Source organism: Rhinoderma darwinii, chromosome 1 (genome assembly GCF_050947455.1).
Source record: "Rhinoderma darwinii isolate aRhiDar2 chromosome 1, aRhiDar2.hap1, whole genome shotgun sequence".
Classification (NCBI taxonomy): Eukaryota; Metazoa; Chordata; class Amphibia; order Anura; family Rhinodermatidae; genus Rhinoderma; species Rhinoderma darwinii.
In genome coordinates this window covers 448,726,690-448,738,212 of record NC_134687.1, presented here as the reverse complement: position 1 = coordinate 448,738,212, position 11,523 = coordinate 448,726,690, and the positions used below count along the sequence as shown (strand labels likewise).

The following is an 11,523-nucleotide window of genomic DNA, read 5'->3' as shown; positions in this document are numbered from 1 at the left end:
CAGATAGGGGTTGCAAAATCTGGTGACAGAGCCTCTTTAAATCTAGAAATGTGCAAATATAGCTGTAGACGCACTGAATCTTGTATCGGTCTAATACATAATGATAATGATTAGATTATTTTCGTGATGTACGATTCTACAGGGGGGGGGGCCCTTCTATAACTTGCACAATGTTCGGCTATCAGTAAGTATAATGATTAGCTGAAATTCTGGAAAGATATTCCAATGAGTATTCCTATAAAAGCAGACATTTCTGAATGTACAAATCTGTACCTTTTGGTAAGAACATGTTGAGGAGCAAAAACCACAAACACTTTGCAAAGGAGTTTAATAAATAAATGAGTTTTAGAACATATCTAAGCAACGAATAGTCAACACAATCTTTCCAGCATTGTCTCTGTTCACAATTCTATGTAAAAGTCTAGGGTGTTCAAAATAAATTTCAAGAATGTATCAGCTTTTCTTTCTGTTGGATTTCTGATTCTTGAATTGTTGCCCGGTCAACTTTCTCCTCAGTAGGATACCCATTTTGATGCCAGGCTTCTTTCAATTTACAGCTACTCCCATTGATTTCTGTGCAGCCATTGAAACTAGTCCGATTCATTCCTGACAGTGCATCAGCTCCATAAGTTAAAGATTTGCCACTAGCTGTACGTGTCTGAGGAGATTGTACTCGACCAAAGATGTGTTGGCGCAAGATCCTCCGAAATGTTTGGCGGAACTCACGTATGCGGTAGGCATAGATTAATGGATTTACCACTGAGTTAGCATGAGAAAAGAGAATAGCAAAGTACATAAGTAAAGGTGGGGCTCGATCACAGTCCTTACAGAAGAGCGTAAAGCAGTTGATGATGTGTAGTGGCAACCAGCAAATTGCAAATAGTCCCACAATAATAGCCAAAGACTTGGCCGCATGAACTTCTCGATGTAGTGTTGACCGTGAGCGTTCACCACATGTCACTTTTGAATTAGTCTGCTTTAGCTGGCGCCGTGCTGCCATGAAAATTCTCAAATAAATGGCCAACATGAGCAGTAATGGCACCAACACACATGCAAAAAAATTATAATACACCATATAATCCATAGTCACAACATTTTCAAATAGGCACTCTAACATGGGGGGGCTGCATCGAGATGCGTTTACTGATGCAAAATCCTTCTTGTTCAAGCCTAGCATGTTCTTGTTCCAGCCTAGCATGGGGGTAAGACCAATGACAAAGGACAGCAACCAGCATACAGCAATGATGACGTTGGCTCTTCGACTGGTTACTAGACTGTTATATCTGAAAAAGGAAATGAGAGTATAACTAAAGCAGTTATGAAAAATATGAGCATTGGACTTCAAAGTATTATAGCAGAAGTATTATAGCAGAAGAATCAAATTAAATTTTAGGTAGAACTGCAAAAAGCAGATGTGGAGATTGGGAGAAAATATATAAAATTACAAGATGGGAGATAACATGGAAGTCAGGTCAGAGAGAGGAGACAACCTGGGAATTCTGCCTGCCTTCTATAGAAATCACAAAATCTTCCCATCCATGGGATAACAGCTGGAAGACTTCTGTTTCCATGCCGAGGTGACAGTGTCTAAGTCTAAGAGTTGACAAAAACATGGAAACAAACATCTGGTATGTAGTCACAAGGGACCTCCAAAAGCATAGACTTCTCCCTGACCACAATTATGCCATGTCTATTTTACTGCAAATAGGCATTTATACTGTGTTCACCAGGCAATGCAGCTCTACCAAATGATTGAAAATAATTTTCTCTGAAAAGCTTAGTCATATATGTCTATAACACATAAGCTTAAAAGACCCAGATAAGTGCAACATTGAAGGCAGAAAAGAGAAACTTGATCCAGCGCTGAGTTTAAAAGGAAGTAATATTCCAACTTTATTCCAAACGTATTAAAAAGTCCATATACACAGGGGTGGATGCATCAGATAGCGGGCGTAGGCGTTTCGGACAAGTCACTCGTGGCGGGTTTGACAGCTATGCTGGCAATATACATAAGATAACTGTCAGCCAAACGCCAGCTATCTCTAACTCATGTGGCTTGGCTGAGCATACATGTTTTTTGTAATAAGTAGAGGGGGACATATGCTGACAGACGCCTCTGACAATAGCCTGTTACCGGTGGAGGGGGGGGGGGTCAGGAGGACAAAGGATTAGACATGATGACATGTTTCCCCTAATTTCAGACGTGGGTGTACAGTCAGACTGCCTCATACATATTAGATTGTCAGTGGATCTCACCAAAATAATTGGGATCAGCCGACATTTAGTAAGTGCTGCTCACAATGGATCAAAGTTTTAGAAAGTGTTGTGCATTAAAAGTACAAGGTACCACATTTATATGTGTATTATTAAATGTTGCAGGGTTGGTACACAGAGAAGCACAATATCATAAAGTTGAAAATAAACTTTTAAAACAAAAAATGTTGTAATGGGAGAGGACCTATAAATGTATAAGAAGCACATATAGCCCGAGGAATGAAGCCGTCATATGACCTACAGTCCAAGCTATAAAGACAAATGAAGTGTAGTGGTTGTAAAGAGCAATAGAGTGCGTTAAATGGAAAGGTTATACTTTATTGGAAAATTGTACCAGTTACCTTATCATAAAATTGGGATAGAAAGCCTATATATAGGATCTGTATGCACGATATATATATAACAACCATAAAGAATTTACAAGAAACTCTATATGAAGCTATATTGTACTTATAGCATGATTGTATGTGTATATGGGGGGGCAGGTTACAAAAAGAAAACATTTTCAATGTACATGACACTGAAAATAGGGGCAAGTGTCAGAAGGGCACCGGAGCAAATATACTAGATGCAAACACATACTAGAAACTTAGAAATGTAAAAAAAAAGCAAGTGTTGAACAATAAATAAGGCCTAAAATTTTTTTTATATAGAATCTAAACAAAATGTATTGGCAGAAAATATAAATTAAATATGCAATAGCATAAAGTAAGTTGTTAATAAGATTCAAGGTAAAGCAAAAAAAAAAAACACTGTAGTATCAATATAGAAAATGTTGGTCAAAGTAAGGAAGACCATACATTTTAGAATGCTCGAACGTGCATGTGTTCTCAGGAAAAACGCCGCTGCCAGAATCCTCTGACAGCAACTTATCTAATAACGAGCATAAGGATGGGGCATGTTGAAATTCAACATGCCCAACCATTCTCTCCCCAACATCTGCCGTCGGGGGAAAGTCGGGATACCACCATACACATTAGATGGTCGGCCGGTTCAGTCGACTTACATTTAATGTGTATGGCCAGCTTGAATCCAGGCTCTATCTAACACAAAAAACACCTATTATAAAAATTAGGGTGGCTTTACATGCTTTGATGTATATGATTTATCGCTTTAACCTCTTGTTGGACTACAGCTCCTGATCGGGAAGAAAGCATACAATGCGTCTTTACGTGTATTCGATTTTGCAATTGTAGATGTTGAAATTGTAGTCACATGGTAAAGAGACGTGAAAAAACGTCAAAATCGTGCACACTACTGGATGGATCTTCATGGCAACAACCTTTTTCAGTGTAAGAATATCGAACAATTGCATTTACACATAGCGATTTGTTAATCTTTCGACTGTATGTATTATCAAAACATGTAACGCCACCCTAAGTTGGTTATATCACGGAAAGGTATTTAGTTGAATTGGATCACATCTTCAAGTGGATCTGTCACCATAATATGCTGACTCATTTAAAAAAAAATATTGTGCTGTCTGGTTAATCGCAGATAAAAAGAATACAGCAGGCTCATAGTTATGAGTTGAGGCAGTATATCTGCCTGTCTACACGGCGGCTGTCAATCATTGGTGAAGGGGGCGAAAGGTGGCAGGGAAGGAAGCTCCTCGTGAGTACAGCAGAGTCATAACCATGAGTCTGTTGTATACTGTGTTAGGCTCTATTAACCAAACGCACAATATTTCTTTTGGTCTAATAGCCCAGCAGACCTGTCATTATGGTATTTCTGCCATTACATAGGGCAGCATATTATGAAGACAGATCCGCTTTTGTGCTAAGTAAGATAAAAAATGTAAAAACAAATAAGTGCCTGCTCACATCCCAGTTCGGCTTCCGTTCCGGGGTTCCGTCGGAGGGTTCTGTCGGGTGAACCCCGCAACGGAAAGTAAAACTGACAGCACAGCTTCCGTTTCAGTCACCATTGATCTCAATAGTGACGGAAACATCGCTAATGCTTTCCGTTCGTCACCATTCCGTCTGGTTTCCGGTTTTCCGATGGAATCAATAGCGTAGTCGACTGCGTTATTGATTCCGTCGTAAAACCGGAAACCAGGCATGGTGACGAACGGACAGCATTAGCGATGTTTCCGTCACCATTGAGATCAATGGTGACTGAAACGGAAGCTGTGCTGTCAGTTTCACTTTCCGTTGCGGGGTTCACCCGACGGAACCCTCCGACGGAACCCCGGAACGGAAATGAACGGTGATGTGAACAGGCCCTAAAAGAGGTAAGTAAACGGTCCTGTTCACATTACGTTTCTTCTCTGCAGCAAGCGTATACATTTGAATATAACAACAGGTATTCAAACGTATTCCTCGGCATATCTATAGACATTATTGGCTTAAAATGTAGTCCAATAGCGTATACTTTACATCGGGATATTGTTTTTTGTAGGACAGAATATTGTAGTCTTCCATGCTTTTCTGCCCTCCAAAGAAATGGCACGGGCCCCCACCATGGCCGGAGACTCCCCTAGCTGCCGCTATGGCTGCTACAGCGCGACGCCACTGAACACTACGGCAGAGCAGGGAGGTATCTCCCCGCTCTGCCATTAAACAAAAGACATGTATCCCCTATCCACAGGATAGGGGATACATGTGTGATCGCTGACAGCGATAAGGAGAATGGGGGACTGAAAGTCCCCTGAACTTCTCCATCACAAACCTCGGACTTCCGGGGTCTGTGCCGGCAGCTCTGTAGAAATGAATGGAGCGCCGGTCGCGCTTGTGCGCATGCGTGACCAGCGCTCCTTTCATTTTTATTGAGCTGCGCAGATGCCGGAAGTTAGAGGTTAGTCATGGAGAACTTCGGGGAACTTTCGGTCCCCCGTTCTCCCTATCGCTGCCAGCGATCACACATGTATCCCCTATCCTGTGGATATCCTGTGGATAGGGGATGCATGTCTTTCGTAGGACACACTGTAGGTCGCAGTTTTTTGGGGGGTTGGGGACGCTGTAAGGCATTTCCTACAGGGGTGGGCTGTATGGCGTTCCCTACTGGGGGTGCTGTATGGCGTTCCCTACAGGGTGGGCTCTATGGCATTACCTACAGGGGGGCTGTATGGCGTTCCCTACAGGGGGGGCTGTATAGCGTTCCCTACAGGGGGGGCTATATGGCGTTCCCTACAGGGGGGCTGTATGGCGTTCCCTATAGGAAGGGCTGTATGGCGTTCCCTAGAGGGGGGGCTGTATGGCGTTCCCTACAGGGGGGCTGTATGGCATTCCCTACAGGGGGGGCTGTATGGCGTTCGCTACAGGGGGGGCTGTATGGCATTACCTCATTACCTACAGGGGGGGCTGTATGGCGTTCCCTACAGGGGGCTGTATGGCGTTCCCTACAGGGGGGGGCTGTTTGGCGTTCCCTACAGGGGGGGGCTGTATGGCGTTCCCTAGAGGGGGGGCTGTATGGCGTTCCCTACAGCGGGGGCTGTATGGCGTTCCCTACAGGGGGCTGTATGGCGTTCCCTACAGGGGGCTGTATGGCGTTCCCTACAGGGGGGGGCTGTATGGCGTTCCCTAGAGGGGGCTGTATGGCGTTCCCTACAGCGGGGGCTGTATGGCGTTCCCTACAGGGGGCTGTATGGCGTTCCCTACAGGGGGGGCTGTTTGGCGTTCCCTACAGGGGGGGCTGTATGGCGTTCCCTAGAGGGGGGCTGCATGGCGTTCCCTACAGGGGGGGCTGTATGGCGTTCCCTACAGGGGGGGGCTGTATGGCGTTCTCTACAGTGGGGGCTGTATGGCGTTAGCGCCATACAGCCCCCTCTGTAGATAACGCCATACAGTCCCCCCTGTAGATAGCGCCAAACAGCCCCCTCTGTAGATAGCGCCATACAGCCCCCTCTGTAGATAACGCCATACAGACCCCCCCTGTAGGGAACACCATACAGCCCCCCCCTGTAGATAGCGCCATACAGCCCCCCTGTAGATAACGCCATACAGCCCCCTCTGTAGATAGCGCCATACAGCCCCCCTGTAGATAGTGCCATACAGCCCCCACTGTAGATAGCGGCATACAGCTCCCTCTGTAGATAGCGCCATACTGCCCCCTGTAGATAGCGCCATACAGCCCCCTCTGTAGATAGCGCCATGCAGCCCCCTCTGTAGATAGCGCCATGCAGCCCCCTCTGTAGATAGCGCCATACAGCCCCCTCTGTAGATAGCGCCATACAGCCCCCTCTGTAGATAGCGCCATACAGCCCCCCCCTGTAGATAACGCCATACAGTACCCCCTCTAGATAACGCCATACAGCCCCCCCCTGTAGATAACGCCATACAGTACCCCCTCTAGATAACGCCATACAGCCCCCTCTGTAGATATCTACAAAGGGGGCTGTATGGCGTTATCGACAAAGGGGGCTGTATGGCGCTATCTACAGGGGGGGCTGTATGGCGCTATCTACCGGGGGGCTGCATGGCGCTATCTAGAGGGTGGCTGCATGGCGCTATCTACAGGGGGGGCTGTATAGCACTATCTACAGGGGACAGGGGGGGCTGTATGGCGCTATCTACAGGGGGGCTGTAAAAAAGGCACTATCTACAAGGGGGGGGTTGTGTGACACCCACGGGAGGGGGGGCCCAGTCAAAAGTTTGCTATGGGGCCCAGTCTTTTCTAGTTACGCCCCTGCGTGTACGGTAAACGCATGAGTGAAACGTATAAGCCAAACGTAGACTCAAAACGTGATGTGAAAATGGCCAAAGTCCAAGCGTTGTCCTCTTCTGTCAAGTTGTTAACCGGTTCAGGACCGGGCTATTTAGATCCTTCAGGACCAGACACCGTTTAGCCCTTTTTAGCTCTCATTATTTAAACGGCTATAGTTTTTTATTTGTTGGGCTAGCAACGTTTTTATTTAGTTGTTTTTTCCGTAGACAATGCACGTTTCTTTTTTTATTATCTTTATACACATCCTTTTTGCTATATTAGAATTTTTAGGCTTAAAGTTTGAAAATAATAGTAAAAAAAATAAGCTTTTTTACTTTTTAGCTATTTTTTTCTGGTAATAACATAGTTTTACCCTAAAATAGACCTTTTATTTGTGATCGTCATTATCTACCGTAAATTGTAATATATTACATGTCTATTTTAGGGTAATTGGGTCAGGTCTAGCATTACGACAATGATTGGCGGGGGAGAAAGTTTTTTTTGGGGTGGGTATTTTATGTGTATTATTATAAATTTTTTTGCACCTTACTTTACTTTTATTTTTTTATTACTATGGTCTTTCCCTCAAAGGTCAGAAAAGACCATTGGGGGACTTTTTTTTTTCTTTCTTCTTAAACACCATGTTTTTCCACTGTAACTGGAGCTGCACAGCAGCCACAGTTACAGGGAAAATCAGCCTTCTCATAGTGACTATTGTCACTAATAGGGCTGTGCTGGGTCTTGTAAGACCCAGCAGCAGCCTGCCACTAACGGCACCCGGCGATCATGTGGCCAGTCACATGATCACCTGGACCAATCTGTTCATATACACGGTGCTCATTTAGCGCTGTGTAGAAGACATCAGAGAAGATAGAAGCAGGGAAAGCTGCTTCAATCTTCTCCTCAGGTTCCCCGGCAGTCACATGATCACCTGGACCAATCTGTTCATATACACGGTGCTCATTTAGCGCTGTGTAGAAGACATCAGAGAAGATAGAAGCAGCGAAAGCTGCTTCTATCTTCTCGTCAGGGTCCCCGACATTCCCCCGACATTCAGCTGCCCGATTGCTCGAGCAGCAAGCTAAAACCCACGTCGTACGTACTCTATGGCGCGGGTTTTAAGGACCCTGACCGCTGGCCGTAAATACAGAGCCAGCGGTCAGGAACCGGTTAAGGTCTCTTTTCAGCTGTTCCTTGGTAACATTTATTTCTGGGTGGCAACCAATATGGTTGTCATTACACAGGGGTTGTTACCCGGTATTCCCATCATCAAATCTTCCTAGTTAGGCCCCATGCACACGACCGTAAAAAATCTCCATAATTGCGGACCGTAAGACGGTCCGCAATTATGAACCTGTTTGGTTCTATTGGCCGCGGACACCTTTCAATACCGCTACGGATAGGTGTCCGTGCCGTAGAATTGTGCCGGGAATTATGGAGCATGTCCTACTTTTCGTATTTTACGGGCCGTGCTCCCATATTATGTATGGGGGAGCAGCCAGAAAATGCGGGTTGCAGCCGTCGGCGGCCGGCCGTGCCCGCAGTTGCGGGCCGTGATTACGGGCACGGCCGTGTGCACGAGGCCTTATACAGCAATACAGGAGAGTGGGATGCATGACAGCAAAACTATGCAGATTTGTAAAATGTTGTGACAACCTATGTGCAGCCATATTGGTTGCCATCCAAAAACAGACAAAACGAATATATAGATGAGCAGAATATTTGACAGAACTAGGCATATTGGGGTCTTATGTGTACATGGTATTTTTTTTATAAAAAAAATATTTGGGTGTCATATGAATGCACTGAACAGAGGCAGACAATATAATATTTTAATAAAAGTTTTGTAAGGATTGCTTACCTGAGTGGGATGCGGATAGCAATATAGCGGTCTGCAGCTATTGCCAGAAGACTGAAAATGGAACTCTGTGTCAGCACCAAAACGAAGCAAGCAGTAAAAAGACAAGCATGGAAGGTAGCACAAAATCCAGTGCTAATAGCAATAGAAAATGGGATTGCAAGTACCCCCACCGCAATATCTGCCGCAGCCAGTGAAACCACAAAATAATTAGTTGCGTTCTGTAAATTGCTGTTAATGCGCACAGCCCAGCACACCAGCACGTTGCCAAGAATGGCCAAAATGGCAATGACCACCTCTAGGACTATGTAAGCCAGGTCCTCTTTTTTGAACCCTCCCTTTAACATGGTGATGTTGGCATGGAGTAAAGGAGTGCTGGTGCCTCATCAGTCATTTCTGCAGCCGCTCACTTTCTTTGCAGTATACCGGTGATACTCCAGGCATTGGTCAGCTATTACATTGTTTCAGCAGTTTAACATTGGGAGCCTCTAGAGTCATCTTTGTTAAAAATCCACAGGCAGTCCATACTGGTTAAGTAAGTACAATGCAGCAGAGCCAAATTCCTGCCGAGAGAGGAGTGATGTTAGTAACCTGACTTCACATGAACATTTACCGGCACGAAACACAGTGTATAAACACAGCAATATCATCTCTAAGTATATTAACTGCTCAAAGAACATTTGTCAATATAATCTAATATTAAGTATAAAAATGCATTACACGCCGCCATGCAAACAGCAACTAAATGTATTAATGATTTATTAACATAATGATATCAGAATTGCAGCTGCCAGGTCTAGTCATTTGTAATAGGTTACTAAAGGCTGCGCTATATGAGCCCTTGGTTTGTAGAAGTGTTAGGATTGTGTTTTCTTGTTTACACTCCCTCTAGTCTTGCACATACATTATCAGTATAAACCACTCAAACACCCCCATCTCTGTGACAGGTGCACAACACAGATACACTATGAGTAAGCAAGGGCCCCGGGTCACAAAAATATATCGCCTCACTCAGAGCCCAGTGCCGTCCACATTGACACACCCAACTCTTAACACACTGTACACATGTAAAACTCCGAACAAGTACAAAAACAACCTACATCAATGTATCTAGTGTAGAACTCTCAATAGGGCTTATTCAGACGAACGTAAATATAGTCCGTGTGACGGACGTTTTTTAACGCCCGTCACACGGCTGTATGTATACTTCAATGGGGCTTTTCACACGGCCATTTTTTTTTAACGGACCGTCTGAAGGGCCTGTGAAAAAACAGGACATGTCCTATTTTTGTTGGTTTTCACGGATCCCTTAATAGACTCAAGTCTATGAGGAATCTGTGAAAATGGGTCCCGGACGGATACGACTCTGACGTAAAAAATGGCGGTTTTTCACGTCCCAGTTCACACTCGCTCGTTTGAATAAGCCCTTAATCTAAGCATATCTAATTGCAATTTTTCCACTCTAGAAAGGCCATCCATCTTCTTCTATACACCCAGTGCCTGTCTGTAATAACTAGGTAGTTAAGGCCTTTGCATAAAGATGCCTTGAAGACAAGAGCGCCAAAGCAACACTAGCATCACCCACCTTAACGGCATCATTTATTGATAACGACTACACCCAGGATACCTTCTCCGCTTGTCAGGTGTAAAGTTTGCCCATCTATATGTGCCACACATAAAGAATCTTTAAAAGACTATATTTTGTTATCGGGATCACTCTGTATTAGCATGTTGATAGTCTATAGTGTATTTGTATGGTTGTTTTTATTATGTGAGACTATTAATTGTATGCCACAATACATTTTCTGTAGGGATTACCCGTTAAGCCTTATTTTACCATGTACAGTACTCCGGGAGATTATAACACCATATAAATCAATAGCAAAAATGATATGAAGACGTCAGAATAAAACGATTGCTCAGTTATCAAAACGTACTTTGTTCTTCTTAAAATAAATATTATCGACTAATGTCTTAACAAAGTAAAACGAAAACACTCAACTTTAGCTTTAACCCAAACGTTTATCATGTTCCCACTTTATCAGACTTCGGATTCCTGGATTGACTCATTTAATACATATAAATAACACGGAATTATGTTAACAATATGATTTGCCGCATATAATATTTTATTAAACGAAACGAAAATAGAAAGTTATTACAATAAGATGATCCGGTGTCTGATACTATAGTCATTCAAGCCTCTGTCCATATCATCTCCTCCCCTGTCCATATCTACTCCATCCACATGTTCTCTGTGAACCTTCTACAGCCAGGCTTTAATGTTTTATGTTATTCTTTCGTCCTTCATGACATTTCTGAAGTACAATAAAAGTATATGACCTCAACTGTAGCTCCCTCCACCAGGTAACAAGCAGCCTCTTACCTTGCTGGGAGAAACTTGATTTTATCTTCCGCAATATGAAGTAATAGGATGTCTCTATGGTGGTCAGTCCCATGAACTCATCATTTTCTTTGCTCTCTCCACTGCTGGCTTTCCCCAAAGTGTTCTATGTCTCTCCACCTCCCCTGCTCTGACTCCCTCCATCCCCCTCCCCGGCTCCCTCCCTCCCTTGTCACATTGTCTCTCCTGCCAGTCATTCTCACACACACCTCTTCTCTCTCACACATGCAAATTCTATTTCCTATGTCAGTGTGCGTATTTTTAACTCAGACTTTTACAAAAAGTTATGAATACACTTTTTTCTTGCCTTGACATTGCATTCTTGTGTATTCTACATTGATCA

At 44.0% G+C, this 11,523-nt stretch overlaps 1 protein-coding gene across 1 annotated transcript; it reads right to left on the bottom strand.

The window, feature by feature from the left end:
* Positions 1-311: 311 nt before the first annotated feature.
* ADORA2A (adenosine A2a receptor) lies at positions 312-11,271 on the bottom strand. The gene is made up of 3 exons (XM_075854071.1): positions 11,163-11,271; positions 8,780-9,339; positions 312-1,283 (listed from the first exon to the last, which is right to left on the bottom strand). The coding sequence occupies exons 2-3, from the start codon at positions 9,121-9,123 to the stop codon at positions 443-445; spliced, it is 1,185 nt and encodes a 394-aa protein (XP_075710186.1). The 5' UTR covers positions 9,124-9,339; positions 11,163-11,271; the 3' UTR covers positions 312-442.
* Positions 11,272-11,523: the final 252 nt, after the last annotated feature.

Bases quoted from the DNA above. Each gene is read 5' to 3' on its own strand.
- ADORA2A (XM_075854071.1), bottom strand. From the start codon at position 9,123: ATGTTAAAGGGAGGGTTCAAAAAAGAGGACCTGGCTTACATAGTCCTA. The intron at 1,284-8,779 runs GTAAGCAATCCT...TTCCTTTTTCAG, and splicing joins GCTATCCGCATCCCACTCAG to ATATAACAGTCTAGTAACCA.